Source organism: Oryzias latipes, chromosome 9 (genome assembly GCF_002234675.1).
Source record: "Oryzias latipes chromosome 9, ASM223467v1".
Classification (NCBI taxonomy): Eukaryota; Metazoa; Chordata; class Actinopteri; order Beloniformes; family Adrianichthyidae; genus Oryzias; species Oryzias latipes.
The window spans coordinates 289,706-310,058 of record NC_019867.2 but is presented as its reverse complement, the minus strand read 5'-3'; the positions used below and the strand labels follow the sequence as shown (position 1 = coordinate 310,058).

At 47.2% G+C, this 20,353-nt stretch overlaps 1 protein-coding gene and 1 non-coding gene across 3 annotated transcripts; both read left to right on the top strand.

Annotated features, from left to right (window-relative positions):
• The first annotated feature begins 3,798 nt into the window (after positions 1-3,798).
• LOC111947952 lies at positions 3,799-3,896 on the top strand. The gene has a single exon (XR_002873930.1). It is a non-coding gene; the product is annotated as a small nucleolar RNA U13 (small nucleolar RNA).
• Positions 3,803-17,747, top strand: mak16 (MAK16 homolog). Of its 2 annotated transcripts, none has more exons than XM_023958093.1 (10): positions 3,803-4,559; positions 5,427-5,476; positions 13,670-13,779; positions 13,847-13,911; positions 16,409-16,560; positions 16,631-16,685; positions 16,762-16,836; positions 16,902-16,994; positions 17,076-17,141; positions 17,300-17,747. In XM_023958093.1, exons 1-10 carry the CDS (start codon positions 4,545-4,547, stop codon positions 17,501-17,503), a joined length of 885 nt encoding a protein of 294 aa, XP_023813861.1. In that variant the 5' UTR covers positions 3,803-4,544; the 3' UTR covers positions 17,504-17,747. The 2 variants fall into 2 exon arrangements, with proteins under 2 accessions (XP_023813861.1, XP_023813860.1); XM_023958092.1 differs by having other exon boundaries at positions 16,902-17,003.
• The last annotated feature ends 2,606 nt before the right edge of the window (positions 17,748-20,353 follow it).

Genomic DNA, 20,353 nt, shown 5'->3' with positions numbered 1-20,353 from the left:
GAGAGGTAACTTATACTCGGAGTCAGTGTCCATGGTTACTTACGCTGTGAACCTAACCTGGTCGGGAGCAGGTTTTATTCTCCAAACTCAAGGTTTCTGCCGGTCCCCTCCCCTTTTTAAAGACGAAGCGGTATTTTTCGCTTTAACCTTCATTGCCCACATTTCCGTCACACAGAGACGGTCTAAGTGACAAGAATGGCTTGTCCTTTTTTGGAGGACCCAATAGACGAGGAGGCTGCATTAATTCATAGAGAATTACATTTCCCCATACGTTTTTGTTTGAGCGTTACCGTTTTTCGTTGCAGTCAATTACATATGTACAATGAAAACAACATTAGATATGTATTGCTTTGTAGATGTTTCAAATATTGTCAACAAAGCCTACATCCATGACATGCTCAAATTTGACCTGATTGAATTATGTTTTTATACTTCATTCTTAGCTGCTGCCATGTTCTTTTAATTCCTGCAGGATTGCATCTACATGGAAATGAAATCAGGGACATTGAATTAGATTAATGTAACAATTAGTTTTAGGAAACAATTTGCGAGCACTGCTTACTTTCTTAATCCCATATAAACCTATACCACTTGATCAATACAAGGGTAGACAAAAGTTCACTTTTAAAAACACAATTGCATGTATTAATATTAAACTGACCAACGTTTGCAAGAGGGGAAGGTTAACAAAAAAGTCCTCTAAACATTACCGACGTTAAATGCATTTTTCCCCCAGATTGGTTCTGTACACTATGCAGCATTTCATGCAATTACACCAGGAATAACACTTCAAAAGTACACATAAATATCGCCATTTTTTATTTCACACCGTACGCTATTTAGAAAGTTATTACAGCCAATATTTTATAACAATGATTTAAATGCAAACTTGCGCATTAACTTGAGCAGCTATGTTTTCCCACGCTAACTGTCTCTGTTTTGCAGATGCAGCGGTGTTGCTTTTCTTCTGGAATATGTGCTCATATTCACTGTAACTCTGCAGCAGCACGTCAAGTTCAGCTGGAGACAAATACGCAGACCTGTTTTTTTCACGGTTGCCATGGTGACTCGTGATATCTGCGCTCCATTGATAATGGCATCTTATAGTCGCGGTGCGCACGCTCACCTCCGAATCAGTCCACTCAGAATTGATTGACCTAACTCGGATCAGCTTCTCTGAAACAGAAAACTCAGAGTTGTTAATCTCCCGATTGACCAACTCAGAGTTCAAGTTTAACCTCAGAGTTGGTTGAACCTCCTTTCTGAAACAGGCCCCTGGTCATGTTCAAGAACCGTTTCATGGAAATTCAGCCTTTTGAAGTGTTTTAAATGTTCGTTCCTCACTAAAAACAACCTACAGTCGTATTTTGATCCGTTCACACATTTCTGAGTTTTCCTCCAAAAACCTGCTCTCTGAGCACCAGCCCCTCCCACTCCATGAATACCAGTGGGTCCTCACTTTGTGATGTCACAATGTGAGGACCCACTGGTATTCATTATGTTATAAAACCTTCAGTCTGGATCATCAGAAGACTCCCTCTCATCTTCACATGTGGACTCTGGAACATTAAGAGAGTCAAAGAGCGTCCGTCTTCTTTGGTAAACGTTCTTGCTGTTCTAGAATCTGCCTCAGTCCAGGTTCTCCAATCTCAGCTCTGACAGGAAACCACAACAGGATACAGAACATGTCCAGGAGAATGAAGACTCTAAACTATTGTCCCATAAACAGACTGGCTCCAACAGAAGGACTTCTCTGGTCTGGGTCATCTCTGGATTCTTCCAGTGAGATCCAGGATCTGCAGAACCGTCCTGTCATGGACCGTCCTGTCATGGACCGTCCTGCATGGACCGTCCTGTCATGGACCGTCCTGTCATGGACCGTCCTGTCATGGACCGTCCTGCATGGACCGTCCTGTCATGGACCGTCCTGTCATGGACCGTTCTGTCATGGACCGTCCTGCATGGACGTCCTGTCATGGACCGTCCTGTCATGGACCGTCCTGTCATGAACCGTCCTGCATGGACCGTCCTGTCATGGACCGTCCTGTCATGCACCGTCCTGTCATGGACGTCCTGCATGGACCGATCTGTCATGGACCGTCCTGCATGGACCGTCCTGTCATGCACCGTCCTGTCATGGACCGTCCTGTCATGGACCGTCCTGTCATGGACGTCCTGTCATGGACCGTCCTGCATGGACCGATCTGTCATGGACCGTCCTGCATGGACCGTCCTGTCATGCACCGTCCTGTCATGGACCGTCCTGTCATGGACCGTCCTGTCATGCACCGTCCTGTCATGGACGTCCTGCATGGACCGATCTGTCATGGACCGTCCTGCATGGACCGTCCTGTCATGCACCGTCCTGTCATGGACCGTCCTGTCATGGACCGTCCTGTCATGCACCGTCCTGTCATGGACCGTCCTGCATGGACCGTCCTGTCATGGACGTCCTGCATGGACCGTCCTGTCATGCACCGTCCTGTCATGGACCGTCCTGTCATGCACCGTCCTGTCATGGACCTTCCTGTCATGAACCGTCCTGCATGGACCGTCCTGTCATGGACCGTCCTGTCATGGACCGTCCTGTCATGGACGTCCTGCATGGACCGATCTGTCATGGACCGTCCTGTCATGGACCGTCCTGTCATGAACCGTCCTGCATGGACCGTCCTGTCATGGACCGTCCTGTCATGGACCGTCTTGTCATGAACCGTCCTGCATGGACCGTCCTGTCATGGACGTCCTGCATGGACCGTCCTGTCATGCACCGTCCTGTCATGGACGTCCTGCATGGACCGTCCTGTCATGCACCGTCCTGTCATGGACGTCCTGCATGGACCGTCCTGTCATGCACCGTCCTGTCATGGACCTTCCTGTCATGGACCGTCCTGCAACGTTGTTGTTGTCAGTACTTTGATGGGACTTCATGGATTTCACCTGGAAAAAATGGACAGAAACAAAAGCAGGTACCTACCGTGACAACCGGGGGGTGCGGCCATCTGTCACCCCGTCCGTGTTTTTCGCAGTTCATAAACATATGTATATAAATATAATGTCTGTGGTTCAGGTAGTTTTGGGTAACCCTTGTGCTATCCTGGACACTTTAACATTGGGAGGTGGGTCATCTAGACCCACTAGACAGTGCTCTGAACCTTTTTTCTTCAATGATTTGTGATCTTCACTGGTGTCCATGGATTACATGAAATCTTTCCACCTTTATCCACCTTTGTCATGGTAGGAGAACACCTCAATGGAAGGGGGGGGGGCGGTCATAGGGGTCACAAGGGTTGAAGTAGACAAACTTTCAGCAAACTGAGACAATGATTTTTTTGACATTTAGGTTATCTAAATAATAATTTTTAATCTACCATACTGAGGTTGTAACTCAATGTATAATAATTTTCTGAGTTTCATGATGATCATTTTCTCACGTTTTGTAGTATGTTTATATTTGATCAAAAAAATGTTTCTTCTAAAAAGTCTAAAAACTCAAAGGATTTTATACAATAAACGTTTGCGTCGACCCGGTAGATGAAAGTCATTATTTTAGACCGCTGGGTGTCGCTGCTGCTCTGCGGTACCGGTGTTTCCCAGAATGCATTTCTGTTGGGCGCTGCGAACTTTGGATCGTTGTTGCAATTGACTGAAAAACTCAAATTAAGAAAAACAAAACATTTCAAGGACGATCGTGTTTTTTCCTCCTCCTCGTGACGCAAACCCCGGTGTTTGCATGAAACCGTGGGTGAGAAACCCACTCCATCAGGACATGATCCGCAGCGCTGCGTTCACGGACTGATCCTTCGGTTCATGAAAATGATGATTGGTGCGTTCACGGTCCTTCGTGAAAGGTGCTGCCTCACTTGTTACGCTTAAGCGCCTCAGCCCTTCTGATCCTGAACCGAGACGAACATCAACAGCAAGAAATATAAATATGATAAAATTTTGAGAGTAAAGGCTGTTGAACTCGGAAACGTCAACAATCCAGTTACTTACATGTGAAAAATCAATACACCAAACAATAGATTAAATAAATAAAATCATCTAAAGAGAATATTATTGTGTGTTTGTTATTAAAATCAAATCTACGTTCAGCATTCTGGTAGATATAATAATATCTGTGGATGAAGAACCAACCAGACTGGAGCTGCCGTGACGAACATAAACATGTCTGTGACACTTAGTAGCCATTTAACCTTTAATGGCAGCTTATTTTATTAGTTTATTGAGCAGATGAGGTCAGAGTCCAGCCTGTTTGTAGTTCTTAAACAATATTAGAACAAAACAACGAAAAACATCCGTTTTTATACGCAGAACTTTAGAACGAAGACCACCCAGTTTTTTTTAATGCAAATGTAAAAAAAAAAAATGCAAGGACGTCTTCCGCCACGTCACATCCGCCTAAACAAAGATGGCGGCCCTCGTTTTGTACATGTGTTTCTGAAACCCTGTAAAACGTTTCTGTCATATTTTATCAGTTTATCTTTAAGGAAAATTCATCAAACGTTTCCTTTCTCTGAGGGAAAACGTGACAGGAAGCGGAAATGCAGCACGACGACGTAAGTCTGGCGAGAAACTGGCGCGAACGGACGACGTAGCAAAAACCCCAGAACAGCCGAAGTCTGGAGCTATAATAATCGTTATGAATATTTAAACCTTCACTAAAAGTTGAAATGCCGTTTAAGCGAAATAAATAAATAAAATAAAAATACGATCTAGAAAGTTAAATGTTTATTGTCCATAGGAAGACGGATCAAAAGATTAAGACCGAAGAAATCTGTGTTTTTGCTGTTTTTAACATGTTCTGATAAAATGTCCTCCATGTTTCTGATGGACATGAAGAAAGAAAATAAGATAAAGGTTGCGTTTCTAGGTATTTACTTTGTCATTGTGAATCAGGAGCAGACGAAAAAAAAGCCTTGTGAAAAAGATCATAAAATGTGACTAGAAAATACTCTGGGCGGGGCCACGAGCTCCCTGCTCCGCCCCATTCTGATGGATCCACTGTCAAAGTCTGTTTCCCCATGTCTGAGCTGAAACCGCCAGCAAATGCTAAGGTGGGGCTGTAAGCTAGCAGGAGTGAGTAGACAGATGGGTGATGGGAAGTGTGGGCGGGGTTACCATTCCCTAACAGTCCCCCCCAAAAACCAAGACGTGAATTTCTGATGAACTCCTGCTGCTCCACAGAAACTATGTCCTAGAAAACAACACAGGTTTTTAGATTCTTGCTGAAATCATCATCATCATCATCATCATCATCATCATCATCATCATTAAAACACGACCGGGAAGGCTTTGGAAATGGATCAGAAGATGATCGGGGTGGAACTTTTAGTTTTAGGTGGTGGGGTGGGGTGTGTGTTATGGGGTAACTTTAAAAAGTCTAACCTTTGTGCCCCCCCCCCCCCCCCCCCCCCCCCCCTCAGGTCATCTGGGACATCATTGGAAACAAGCAGTTCTGCTCCTTCAAAGTCAAGTCAGTGATTTCACCAAGACTCAGCTTTAAGGCCCGTTCACACCGGGACGAATTTCGCCCGCGATATTCGCCGACGTTTAACGCCTCGTGACTAAACAAAGGGCACCAATGAGAGTGTGCACACCAACGCGAAAAAACACCACGCGTCAAAGCGTCAAAAAAAAAACCCGCCCGGGGTTCGTTTTTTATTTTTGACGCGTCGCGTTGAAATCTATTCGACCAATGAGAATGGCGCTTTTGCACACGTGTCTGGAGCTTCTGAAGTTACAGTAAAACACAACTTGGGGGCGCTCAAACACAAAACTGCCTTGCTGAGCACACATACCAGCGAAGAAGATAGACGCCAAGTAGCGTCTACACTGCCGCGAAGAAATAATGACGGACATTCTAAAACATCCCCGAACCAAGCACCAGTTGGAGCTACTGGTGCTTGAAATATTCATGTTTTCTTTGTTTGATTCTGACAAGCGTGTAAATACTTGCTCTCTTCTTCTGAGTGAAAAGCGACTTTAAGAAGCGTAAAGTTGCGCAGCGCCACCTTGTGTACAGGAGTATTTCTGTTTTACATTAAGCGCCATCTAATGTCAGGGAATGAAATTGCATGTTCACTCGGCTCATCGTCAGCGAAAATCGCCTGGGTGTGAACACAAAAAACGTGGCGAAAAACGCTGGCGAATATTCGTCCCGGTGTGTACGGGCCTTTAAGCCCCAACCTCAGTCTGACCTTCATCTTCCTCTCTGACCTTCATCTTCCTCTCTGACCTTCATCTTCCTCTCTGACCTTCATCTTCCTCTCTGACCTTCATCTTCCTCTCTGATCTTCATCTTCCTCTCTGATCTTCATCTTCCTCTCTGACCTTCATCTTCCTCTCTGATCTTCATCTTCCTCTCTGACCTTCATCTTCCTCTCTGATCTTCATCTTCCTCTCTGACCTTCATCTTCCTCTCTGATCTTCATCTTCCTCTCTGATCTTCATCTTCCTCTCTGACCTTCATCTTCTTCCTCTCTGATCTTCATCTTCCTCTCTGACCTTCATCTTCCTCTCTGACCTTCATTTTCCTCTCTGACCTTCATCTTCCTCTCTGACCTTCATCTTCTTCCTCTCTGATCTTCATCTTCCTCTCTGACCTTCATCTTCTTCCTCTCTGACCTTCATCTTCCTCTCTGACCTTCATCTTCTTCCTCTCTGATCTTCATCTTCCTCTCTGACCTTCATCTTCTTCCTCTCTGACCTTCATCTTCTTCCTCTCTGACCTTCATCTTCCTCTCTGACCTTCATCTTCCTCTCTGACCTTCATCTTCTTCCTCTCTGATCTTCATCTTCCTCTCTGACCTTCTTCTTCCTCTCTGATCTTCATCTTCCTCTCTGACCTTCATCTTCCTCTCTGACCTTCATTTTCTTCCTCTCTGATCTTCATCTTCCTCTCTGACCTTCATCTTCTTCCTCTCTGACCTTCATCTTCCTCTCTGATCTTCATCTTCCTCTCTGACCTTCATCTTCCTCTCTGACCTTCATCTTCCTCTCTGACCTTCATCTTCCTCTCTGATCTTCATCTTCCTCTCTGATCTTCATCTTCCTCTCTGACCTTCATCTTCCTCTCTGATCTTCATCTTCCTCTCTGATCTTCATCTTCCTCTCTGACCTTCATCTTCCTCTCTGACCTTCATCTTCCTCTCTGACCTTCATCTTCCTCTCTGACCTTCATCTTCCTCTCTGACCTTCATCTTCCTCTCTGATCTTCATCTTCCTCTCTGATCTTCATCTTCCTCTCTGACCTTCATCTTCCTCTCTGATCTTCATCTTCCTCTCTGACCTTCATCTTCCTCTCTGATCTTCATCTTCCTCTCTGACCTTCATCTTCCTCTCTGATCTTCATCTTCCTCTCTGATCTTCATCTTCCTCTCTGACCTTCATCTTCTTCCTCTCTGATCTTCATCTTCCTCTCTGACCTTCATCTTCCTCTCTGACCTTCATTTTCCTCTCTGACCTTCATCTTCCTCTCTGACCTTCATCTTCTTCCTCTCTGATCTTCATCTTCCTCTCTGACCTTCATCTTCTTCCTCTCTGACCTTCATCTTCCTCTCTGACCTTCATCTTCTTCCTCTCTGATCTTCATCTTCCTCTCTGACCTTCATCTTCTTCCTCTCTGACCTTCATCTTCTTCCTCTCTGACCTTCATCTTCCTCTCTGACCTTCATCTTCCTCTCTGACCTTCATCTTCTTCCTCTCTGATCTTCATCTTCCTCTCTGACCTTCTTCTTCCTCTCTGATCTTCATCTTCCTCTCTGACCTTCATCTTCCTCTCTGACCTTCATCTTCTTCCTCTCTGATCTTCATCTTCCTCTCTGACCTTCATCTTCTTCCTCTCTGACCTTCATCTTCCTCTCTGATCTTCATCTTCCTCTCTGACCTTCATCTTCCTCTCTGACCTTCATCTTCCTCTCTGACCTTCATCTTCCTCTCTGATCTTCATCTTCCTCTCTGATCTTCATCTTCCTCTCTGACCTTCATCTTCCTCTCTGATCTTCATCTTCCTCTCTGACCTTCATCTTCTTCCTCTCTGATCTTCATCTTCCTCTCTGACCTTCATCTTCCTCTGTGATCTTCATCTTCCTCTCTGACCTTCATCTTCCTCTCTGATCTTCATCTTCCTCTCTGACCTTCATCTTCTTCCTCTCTGACCTTCATCTTCTTCCTCTCTGATCTTCATCTTCCTCTCTGACCTTCATTTTCCTCTCTGACCTTCATCTTCCTCTCTGACCTTCATCTTCTTCCTCTCTGATCTTCATCTTCCTCTCTGACCTTCATCTTCTTCCTCTCTGACCTTCATCTTCTTCCTCTCTGACCTTCATCTTCCTCTCTGACCTTCATCTTCCTCTCTGACCTTCATCTTCTTCCTCTCTGATTTTCATCTTCCTCTCTGACCTTCTTCTTCCTCTCTGATCTTCATCTTCCTCTCTGACCTTCATCTTCTTCCTCTCTGACCTTCATCTTCTTCCTCTCTGACCTTCATCTTCCTCTCTGACCTTCATCTTCTTCCTCTCTGATCTTCATCTTCCTCTCTGATCTTCATCTTCCTCTCTGACCTTCATCTTCCTCTCTGATCTTCATCTTCCTCTCTGACCTTCATCTTCCTCTCTGATCTTCATCTTCCTCTCTGACCTTCATCTTCCTCTCTGATCTTCATCTTCCTCTCTGATCTTCATCTTCCTCTCTGACCTTCATCTTCTTCCTCTCTGATCTTCATCTTCCTCTCTGACCTTCATCTTCCTCTCTGACCTTCATTTTCCTCTCTGACCTTCATCTTCCTCTCTGACCTTCATCTTCTTCCTCTCTGATCTTCATCTTCCTCTCTGACCTTCATCTTCTTCCTCTCTGACCTTCATCTTCTTCCTCTCTGACCTTCATCTTCCTCTCTGACCTTCATCTTCCTCTCTGACCTTCATCTTCTTCCTCTCTGATCTTCATCTTCCTCTCTGACCTTCTTCTTCCTCTCTGATCTTCATCTTCCTCTCTGACCTTCATCTTCTTCCTCTCTGACCTTCATCTTCTTCCTCTCTGACCTTCATCTTCCTCTCTGACCTTCATCTTCTTCCTCTCTGATCTTCATCTTCCTCTCTGACCTTCATCTTCTTCCTCTCTGACCTTCATCTTCCTCTCTGATCTTCATCTTCCTCTCTGACCTTCATCTTCCTCTCTGACCTTCATCTTCCTCTCTGACCTTCATCTTCCTCTCTGATCTTCATCTTCCTCTCTGATCTTCATCTTCCTCTCTGACCTTCATCTTCCTCTCTGATCTTCATCTTCCTCTCTGACCTTCATCTTCTTCCTCTCTGATCTTCATCTTCCTCTCTGACCTTCATCTTCCTCTGTGATCTTCATCTTCCTCTCTGACCTTCATCTTCTTCCTCTCTGATCTTCATCTTCCTCTCTGACCTTCATCTTCTTCCTCTCTGACCTTCATCTTCCTCTCTGACCTTCATCTTCCTCTCTGACCTTCATCTTCCTCTCTGATCTTCATCTTCCTCTCTGACCTTCATCTTCCTCTCTGATCTTCATCTTCCTCTCTGACCTTCATCTTCCTCTCTGATCTTCATCTTCCTCTCTGACCTTCATCTTCTTCCTCTCTGATCTTCATCTTCCTCTCTGACCTTCATCTTCCTCTGTGATCTTCATCTTCCTCTCTGACCTTCATCTTCCTCTCTGATCTTCATCTTCCTCTCTGACCTTCATCTTCTTCCTCTCTGACCTTCATCTTCTTCCTCTCTGATCTTCATCTTCCTCTCTGACCTTCATTTTCCTCTCTGACCTTCATCTTCCTCTCTGACCTTCATCTTCTTCCTCTCTGATCTTCATCTTCCTCTCTGACCTTCATCTTCTTCCTCTCTGACCTTCATCTTCTTCCTCTCTGACCTTCATCTTCCTCTCTGACCTTCATCTTCCTCTCTGACCTTCATCTTCTTCCTCTCTGATTTTCATCTTCCTCTCTGACCTTCTTCTTCCTCTCTGATCTTCATCTTCCTCTCTGACCTTCATCTTCTTCCTCTCTGACCTTCATCTTCTTCCTCTCTGACCTTCATCTTCCTCTCTGACCTTCATCTTCTTCCTCTCTGATCTTCATCTTCCTCTCTGACCTTCATCTTCTTCCTCTCTGACCTTCATCTTCCTCTCTGACCTTCATCTTCCTCTCTGACCTTCATCTTCCTCTCTGACCTTCATCTTCTTCCTCTCTGATCTTCATCTTCCTCTCTGACCTTCATCTTCTTCCTCTCTGACCTTCATCTTCCTCTCTGACCTTCATCTTCTTCCTCTCTGATCTTCATCTTCCTCTCTGACCTTCATCTTCTTCCTCTCTGACCTTCATCTTCTTCCTCTCTGACCTTCATCTTCCTCTCTGACCTTCATCTTCCTCTCTGACCTTCATCTTCTTCCTCTCTGATCTTCATCTTCCTCTCTGACCTTCTTCTTCCTTTCTGATCTTCATCTTCCTCTCTGACCTTCATCTTCCTCTCTGACCTTCATCTTCTTCCTCTCTGATCTTCATCTTCCTCTCTGACCTTCATCTTCTTCCTCTCTGACCTTCATCTTCCTCTCTGATCTTCATCTTCCTCTCTGACCTTCATCTTCCTCTCTGACCTTCATCTTCCTCTCTGACCTTCATCTTCCTCTCTGATCTTCATCTTCCTCTCTGATCTTCATCTTCCTCTCTGACCTTCATCTTCCTCTCTGATCTTCATCTTCCTCTCTGACCTTCATCTTCTTCCTCTCTGATCTTCATCTTCCTCTCTGACCTTCATCTTCCTCTGTGATCTTCATCTTCCTCTCTGACCTTCATCTTCCTCTCTGATCTTCATCTTCCTCTCTGACCTTCATCTTCTTCCTCTCTGACCTTCATCTTCTTCCTCTCTGATCTTCATCTTCCTCTCTGACCTTCATTTTCCTCTCTGACCTTCATCTTCCTCTCTGACCTTCATCTTCTTCCTCTCTGATCTTCATCTTCCTCTCTGACCTTCATCTTCTTCCTCTCTGACCTTCATCTTCTTCCTCTCTGACCTTCATCTTCCTCTCTGACCTTCATCTTCCTCTCTGACCTTCATCTTCTTCCTCTCTGATTTTCATCTTCCTCTCTGACCTTCTTCTTCCTCTCTGATCTTCATCTTCCTCTCTGACCTTCATCTTCTTCCTCTCTGACCTTCATCTTCTTCCTCTCTGACCTTCATCTTCCTCTCTGACCTTCATCTTCTTCCTCTCTGATCTTCATCTTCCTCTCTGATCTTCATCTTCCTCTCTGACCTTCATCTTCCTCTCTGATCTTCATCTTCCTCTCTGACCTTCATCTTCCTCTCTGATCTTCATCTTCCTCTCTGACCTTCATCTTCCTCTCTGATCTTCATCTTCCTCTCTGATCTTCATCTTCCTCTCTGACCTTCATCTTCTTCCTCTCTGATCTTCATCTTCCTCTCTGACCTTCATCTTCCTCTCTGACCTTCATTTTCCTCTCTGACCTTCATCTTCCTCTCTGACCTTCATCTTCTTCCTCTCTGATCTTCATCTTCCTCTCTGACCTTCATCTTCTTCCTCTCTGACCTTCATCTTCCTCTCTGACCTTCATCTTCCTCTCTGACCTTCATCTTCTTCCTCTCTGATCTTCATCTTCCTCTCTGACCTTCTTCTTCCTCTCTGATCTTCATCTTCCTCTCTGACCTTCATCTTCTTCCTCTCTGACCTTCATCTTCTTCCTCTCTGACCTTCATCTTCCTCTCTGACCTTCATCTTCTTCCTCTCTGATCTTCATCTTCCTCTCTGACCTTCATCTTCTTCCTCTCTGACCTTCATCTTCCTCTCTGATCTTCATCTTCCTCTCTGACCTTCATCTTCCTCTCTGACCTTCATCTTCCTCTCTGACCTTCATCTTCCTCTCTGATCTTCATCTTCCTCTCTGATCTTCATCTTCCTCTCTGACCTTCATCTTCCTCTCTGATCTTCATCTTCCTCTCTGACCTTCATCTTCTTCCTCTCTGATCTTCATCTTCCTCTCTGACCTTCATCTTCCTCTGTGATCTTCATCTTCCTCTCTGACCTTCATCTTCTTCCTCTCTGATCTTCATCTTCCTCTCTGACCTTCATCTTCTTCCTCTCTGACCTTCATCTTCCTCTCTGACCTTCATCTTCCTCTCTGACCTTCATCTTCCTCTCTGATCTTCATCTTCCTCTCTGACCTTCATCTTCCTCTCTGATCTTCATCTTCCTCTCTGACCTTCATCTTCCTCTCTGATCTTCATCTTCCTCTCTGACCTTCATCTTCTTCCTCTCTGATCTTCATCTTCCTCTCTGACCTTCATCTTCCTCTGTGATCTTCATCTTCCTCTCTGACCTTCATCTTCCTCTCTGATCTTCATCTTCCTCTCTGACCTTCATCTTCTTCCTCTCTGACCTTCATCTTCTTCCTCTCTGATCTTCATCTTCCTCTCTGACCTTCATTTTCCTCTCTGACCTTCATCTTCCTCTCTGACCTTCATCTTCTTCCTCTCTGATCTTCATCTTCCTCTCTGACCTTCATCTTCTTCCTCTCTGACCTTCATCTTCTTCCTCTCTGACCTTCATCTTCCTCTCTGACCTTCATCTTCCTCTCTGACCTTCATCTTCTTCCTCTCTGATTTTCATCTTCCTCTCTGACCTTCTTCTTCCTCTCTGATCTTCATCTTCCTCTCTGACCTTCATCTTCTTCCTCTCTGACCTTCATCTTCTTCCTCTCTGACCTTCATCTTCCTCTCTGACCTTCATCTTCTTCCTCTCTGATCTTCATCTTCCTCTCTGACCTTCATCTTCTTCCTCTCTGACCTTCATCTTCCTCTCTGACCTTCATCTTCTTCCTCTCTGACCTTCATCTTCTTCCTCTCTGACCTTCATCTTCCTCTCTGACCTTCATCTTCTTCCTCTCTGATCTTCATCTTCCTCTCTGACCTTCATCTTCTTCCTCTCTGACCTTCATCTTCCTCTCTGACCTTCATCTTCCTCTCTGACCTTCATCTTCCTCTCTGACCTTCATCTTCTTCCTCTCTGATCTTCATCTTCCTCTCTGACCTTCATCTTCCTCTCTGATCTTCATCTTCCTCTCTGACCTTCATCTTCTTCCTCTCTGACCTTCATCTTCTTCCTCTCTGATCTTCATCTTCCTCTCTGACCTTCATTTTCCTCTCTGACCTTCATCTTCCTCTCTGACCTTCATCTTCTTCCTCTCTGATCTTCATCTTCCTCTCTGACCTTCATCTTCTTCCTCTCTGACCTTCATCTTCTTCCTCTCTGACCTTCATCTTCCTCTCTGACCTTCATCTTCCTCTCTGACCTTCATCTTCTTCCTCTCTGATCTTCATCTTCCTCTCTGACCTTCATCTTCTTCCTCTCTGACCTTCATCTTCCTCTCTGACCTTCATCTTCTTCCTCTCTGACCTTCATCTTCTTCCTCTCTGACCTTCATCTTCCTCTCTGACCTTCATCTTCTTCCTCTCTGACCTTCATCTTCTTCCTCTCTGATCTTCATCTTCCTCTCTGACCTTCATCTTCTTCCTCTCTGACCTTCATCTTCCTCTCTGACCTTCATCTTCCTCTCTGACCTTCATCTTCCTCTCTGACCTTCATCTTCCTCTCTGATCTTCATCTTCCTCTCTGATCTTCATCTTCCTCCGTCCAGGACCAAGAGCCAGAACTTCTGCAGGAATGAGTTCAACATCACGGGGTTGTGTAACCGCTCGTCCTGCCCCCTCTCCAACAGTCAATATGCCACCATCAGGGAGGAGAAAGGTGACGCCACGCCTCCACCTGCCGCTGCGCCTCCTGGGCTCCTCCCTAACTCCTGTTTGTGTTTCAGGTCAGTGCTTCCTCTACATGAAGGTGATCGAGCGAGCGGCTTTTCCCGCCAGGATGTGGGAGAAGGTGAGCTGGAGACGTTTACGGACAGAGTTGATGAGGCTGCTGACGGTTCTCTCAATAAATATCAAAAAGTAAAATATCAGGAAAAACAGGAAGCAGAGATGAAGATGCTGAGGTTCAGCATGGATCAGGAAGGAGGACATCAGAGGAACAGGACATGGTAGAGGTTCTGGAGATGAAGCCAGACTGAGATGGTTGAGACTGAAGGATGCTGAGTCTAGAGCTGCCAGAGGTCTAGAGGAAGACCAGAGAGGAGGATTCTGGATGAAGATGAAGACATGAAGGTAGCTGATGGTAGAGGATGATGAAGACATGAAGGTAGCTGCTGGTAGATGATGATGAAGACATGAAGGTAGCTGCTGGTAGAGGATGATGAAGACATGAAGGTAGCTGCTGGTAGATGATGAAGAAGACATGAAGGTAGCTGCTGGTAGATGAAGATGAAGACATGAAGGTAGCTGCTGGTAGATGATGAAGAAGACATGAAGGTAGCTGCTGGTAGATGATGATGAAGACAGACGGAGGAAGCTGATTGGCTGTGGAGACCCTGAAGGGAAACGCCTAGAGGAAGAGAAGAAGACAACGACACATCGGCAGCCAAGGCATGAATCAAACCTTCAACCAGTCAAATCAAGCCTGAGAGGTTGACCGCTCCTCTGCACCACAGCCCTCATTTATTGTCATTTTAACTGGATTCTAAACGACTAAAAAGAAAACATTGATGAACAGTATCCGCGGTTCTATGTGCAAAATATCTCTGATCGGATCAAAGATCGGATTAGAATTGAACTGTGTAGAACTTTATTGATTAGAACAAAGGTTTCCATCCGCCACACCTTCAGTCAGAATAAATCATTTGGACATGCGCAGAACTCTCTAAAATACTGGAAACCGCCGTAGAAGAAGAAATATTGAGTTCTGTAGTAAACAAAGAAACCTGCAGCATAGAGCCAGATGATCTTCTACGCGTCATTGTATTATTGTTAGGATTATTATGAAGTGCCTGTCATCATTTTATTATTTCTTCTTGGTGGAACGGAGCTGGAAGAAGCCTTAGGATTAGGCTAATACGTGCTAACAACACGCACTTCCGGATGTGGGAATAACATCCACCTTTATTCCGTCTGGACACGCCTGGAAACATGAATTCACAGGATTGTTTCCACGGTTTCTCAGGACCGAGCAGCATCTCTGCATTCAAAGGCGCCTCCCTCAGCTCACACACCGTCCCAGAGCCGCTCCTCTGCTCTGAGGCCCGGTTCTACGGAGTCCAGCAGCACTTGCAGCGGTCCAAAGCCTCCTCCGGAGCCACGCCCTAACAAAGGACCCTCCCCAGCCCGCAAACACGAAGCTACGAGTCTGGCTGCTCTGCTCAGAGACACGGTTAGCTGAGGTGGAGCGGGCGGCCGGTCCTGTTGGTGCTCCAAAGCCTCCTCTGGAGCCACATCGTCTATGCATGACCTAAACCAGAGCAGGAATCACCCACGGTCAGAATAAACGCTTTATGTGCACCACCATCAGGTCAACAATCAGCAGAACCCACCCATCTCAATCACAAAGAAATGCTGATCCGGATGAGTCTGATGGAGCAGAGTATTCTGAACGGTGTTTACATGACGCATTTTTATTCTGATCAGGAGTTCATTCCATTACTTTGGTCCACGCAAACACAGCCACTGATGAAAGCAGAGAGCAGCATGAAGGCTGCAGAACCTCCTGGTAGATTCTGGATCTCCAGCCTCCGTCTCCTCAAGTTCTGGGAGGAATTCTCCGGTTCTCCTGCCAGACCTCCTGGACTCGGCCCTGCGTCTGATCCAGACTGAGCATTTGATGGGTCAGGAGACCTTTGCAGATGTGTGGGTTCTGGATCTGATCAGGAAGTGACATCATCAGTTCCCACCTCCCAATGATTTTACAATATTTTTAGTTTTGGGCTTCAGACGGTTCTGGTTAGTCCGATGGTTCCATGTAGACGAAGTGAATCACTTTTTTATTTCACTTTATAAAAATAATAATGGATTGGATTTATTTACGCTTTTCCAGACACTCAAAGCGCTTACATTGTGTCCATTATTCATTCACTCCTCATTCATACTTGGTGATGGTAGCTACGGTTGTAGCCACAGCTGCCCTGGGGCAGACTGACAGAGGCGTGGCTGCCAGTTGGCACCTACGGCCCCTCTGACCATCACCATGGCATTCATACACATTCACACACCAGTGGAGCCACACTGGAGGCAAGGAGGGTGAAGTGTCTTGCCCAAGGACACAACGACAGTTGGCTGGTGGGAGTGGGGATCGAACCGCCAACCCTTCGATCATTGGACGACCCGCTCAACCATCTGAGCCACTGTCGCCCCTTTAAGGACAAAAGTTGTCCCAACATTCTAACAATGAAATCTAGTTTTCAGTTTCTGCTCAAACCCTCAGAGTGACAGATGGACCCTCAGAGGTTCTGGAGATGACTGACCTCAGAACTCCTGCTGGTTCTTCTCTGCAGGTGAAGCTCAGTAAGAACTACGAAAAGGCTCTGGAACAGATCGACCAGAACCTGATTTACTGGCCTCGGTTCATTCGACACAAATGCAAGCAACGTTTCACCAAGATCACGCAGTACCTGATCCGGATGCGCAAACTGGTCCTGAAGAGGCAGTGAGTCCCTCGGCCCGGCCCGGCTCCGTTCTCCGATTTAGTTCTCCGTCTGACCCGTTTCTGTTTTCAGGAGAAAGCTGGTTCCTCTCAGCAGGAAGGTGGAGAGCAGGGAGAAAAGGAAGGAGGTGAGTGGTGTGGTCTCCTGGTCCAGAACCGGGCCTGAGTGGAGCAGGGGGCGTGAACGCGTGTTTTCCTCTGCAGGAGAAAGCCCTGATCGCCGCTCAGCTGGACAACGCCATCGAGAAGGAGCTGCTGGAGCGGCTGAAACAGGGAACGGTACGACGACCCCTGAACGCCTCGCCGCCGTCTCCGCCGCCGTCTCACGTCTCTTCTCGTTTCAGTACGGAGACATCTACAACTTCCCCGTCCACGCCTTCGACAAAGCCCTGGAGCAGCAGGACCACGAAAGCGAGTCTGAGTCAGAGGAGGAGGAGGCTGAGGAGGTGATGCAGCTGCAGAGTCTGCCTCCTTGTTTGACCAGAGCTTTATTCTGAAAGGGTGTGACGTTTTTACAGGAAGTGGAGCAGCGGGAGTTTGTCGCAGAGGACGAGGTGGAGGAGAGTGACCTGAGCGACTTTGAGGTAAACCAACCGTGTTCTGGTATTTGGACCGAGTGAGGAAGTCCACAGACGGGTTCAGGCGGTTGTTCTGGAACCACGGGACCGTCGTCAGACGCCGAAGAACTTAGAATCCATCAGAAGAAGTTCAACCTCCAGCTGAGTCACGGTTCTTCTTTCAGGACATGAACAAGCTCAAGACGAGCAGCGACGAGGAGGAGCAGGAGTCCAGTGAGGGGGAGGAGCAGCAGGAGGAGTCCAGTGATGAAGAAGAGGCGGGGGCCTCCACGTCCAAATCTGCGGCGCGTGGGAGGAAGAGGCGGGCGTTCGTGGAGATCGAGTACGAGCGGGAAGTGGAGCCCGTCTCAAAGAGCAGGGACTTCTAGCTGTCAATCAAAGCCTGGCTGCTTTAGACTCCACCCCCTCTTTTGGGTTACCGTGGCAACAGATCTCAGCAGCATACAGGTTCCTGTCCTGGACGGAGCTGAGAGAACATGAACATTGGTTCCAATCCCCACATCAGACATCAACGTTCCTCAGGTCTGAACCATTCAGGGGGAGGATCCGAACTCCCATGTTCTCATGTTAGAAAATCTGTTGTCCAAAGTAAATAAAGATCTGATCTGGAAATGATGGAAACGTTCCTTCACGACGCTGCGTCACAAACCTGCAGGTGGTTCTGAGTTGGTTCTATGTTCTCCTACCATGACAAAGGTGGATAAAGGTGGAAAGATTTCATGGAATCCATGGACACCAGTGAAGATCACAAATCATTGAAGAAAAAAGGTTCAGAGCACTGTCTAGTGGGTCTAGATGACCCACCTCCCAACGTTAAAGTGCCTAGGATAGAACAAGGGTTACACATAACATCAAAAATATGCAAATATTTTTGACTTGAATCTGAAAGTCAAAGGTTTTCTTCTCTTTCTGGAGTTCATGACCTGAAGACCCTCAGGTTCTCCTCATGTAAATGTCTGACGATCAAGAGTAAGGTCAAAGGTCAGTCACTGTGAGACAGCGTAGACAAAACGAGCAGGGAGAGAAATGTGCCCCCTAAAGGCAGAGGCAGGAACTCCTGGCATCAGCAGGAGGATCCACATCAGCGTTTCTGAAACCAAAGGGGCGGAGTCTGAATTCATGCCGCACAACGATGAGAGGACCACCAATCAGAGGTTCTACCAGAAAACAGCTGGAAAACACCTCACAGGTTCATGCTGGCTGCTCCAGAACCGGCCAGAGTCCAGTGAAGGATGGACTGAACCAGAACCGGCCAGAGTCCAGTGAAGGATGGACTGCTCCAGAACCGGCCAGAGTCCAGTGAAGGATGGACTGAACCAGAACCGGCCAGAGTCCAGTGAAGGATGGACTGCTCCAGAACCGGCCAGAGTCCAGTGAAGGATGGACTGAACCAGAACTGGCCAGAGTCCAGTGAAGGATGGACTGAACCAGAACCGGCCAGAGTCCAGTGAAGGATGGACTGAACCAGAACCGGCCAGAGTCCAGTGAAGGATGGACTGAACCAGAACCGGCCAGAGTCCAGTGAAGGATGGACTGAACCAGAACCGGCCAGAGTCCAGTGAAGGATGGACTGAACCAGAACTGGCCAGAGTCCAGTGAAGGATGGACTGAACCCGGTTTTTCTGCTGAACACTTTGCTCTGCTTCCTCCTGAGAAACCTGAAGCGTCTGCATCCAACGGGCTGTTTTGGACCTGGGCTGTGTTCATTGGTTCAGCCGGTACCGATTGGTTCTGCTGAAGGCTGGAAGTGTCCCGTTGGCCTCAGATGAAATGTTCCTGAGAGTCACACTGAGTGGCGTTTGGCAAACGGCATGCTCACCCGGCTGTTGGTTTGGTTTCGTGGTTTGTGACGTCAGAACACGACAAACGTTGGTGCAAAGCTGCTTTATTTAAGACGAAACATCAGATCATTCTTTGAATCAGTCGACGTCTGGAGGCCACACCCCCTTCTTACATTTATCTGCCATCACAAGAATAAAGCCAGCCAGACCCAGCAGGCCCTCTGGCCTGCAGCGCCCCCCTGAGGTAAAGTGCTGCTGCAGGTTGGTCAGAATCTTCATGAAGTGACGGTGGCGGTTTCACCGGATTGAGGTCCCTGTTTTACTTCCACATCTGTATGTTGCTTCCTGAGAGGTGGAGTAAAACAGCTGTGTGGCCGGAGCTTTTATCAAACATCTGTCATGGGCCTCTCATCCACCAGGGGGCAGCATTTCTACTAACAGACACAAATCAAAGTCTTTTGCCTGACCAAAGCAGCATGACTCCACCCACAACTCACCAAGGAATGGCCCCGCCTCCACCCACCATAGATGACTGCATGGCCCCGCCTCCACCCACCATAGATGACTGCATGGCCCCGCCTCCACCCACCATAGATGACTGCATGGCCCCGCCTCCACCCATCATTGATGACTGCATGGCCCCGCCTCCACCCACCATAGATGACTGCATGGGCCCGCCTCCACCCACCATAGATGACTGCATGGCCCCGCCTCCACCCACCATAGATGACTGCATGGCCCCGCCTCCACCCATCATAGATGACTGGATGGCCCGCCTCCACCCACCATAGATGACTGCTTGGCCCCGCCTCCACCCATCATTGATGACTGCATGGCCCCGCCTCCACCCACCATAGATGACTGCATGGCCCCGCCTCCACCCATCATTGATGACTGCATGGCCCCGCCTCCACCCACCATAGATGACTGCTTGGCCCCGCCTCCACCCATCATAGATGACTGCATGGCCCCGCCTCCACCCACCATAGATGACTGCTTGGCCCCGTCCACGAGCACCAAAACCTTTAACTTCCAAGTTTAAAAACTTCCAGGCCTCTCTGTAACCATACCAACCAGCTTCATGGGCGGGAGGAGTCACATAGGTGGGAGGGGTCATGTAGGTGGGAGGGGTCACAGTGGTGGTCCCATGTTCTTCATTCACACCCTGCAGCTTCACTGGATCTTGGAGTCAGAAACCTTCATCTAAAGTCAGAACCAGACCGTCTACCAAGATCCAGTCTGGAGGTTCTGAATTTGTTACTGTTGTGGTTCTGAAAGGTCCCAGGTCGGCTGAGTTTTTCCCAATGGGGTGGGGCGGGTTCTCTGACGCTTTTTGCTGTTTTATCTTCTGATCCATCAGGTTCTGCTGGATTCAGGTTGGAACCATCCGGGGGTCGGTTCTGTCCTGCGGGTTCAAGCCTGTACAGGTGGGGGGTG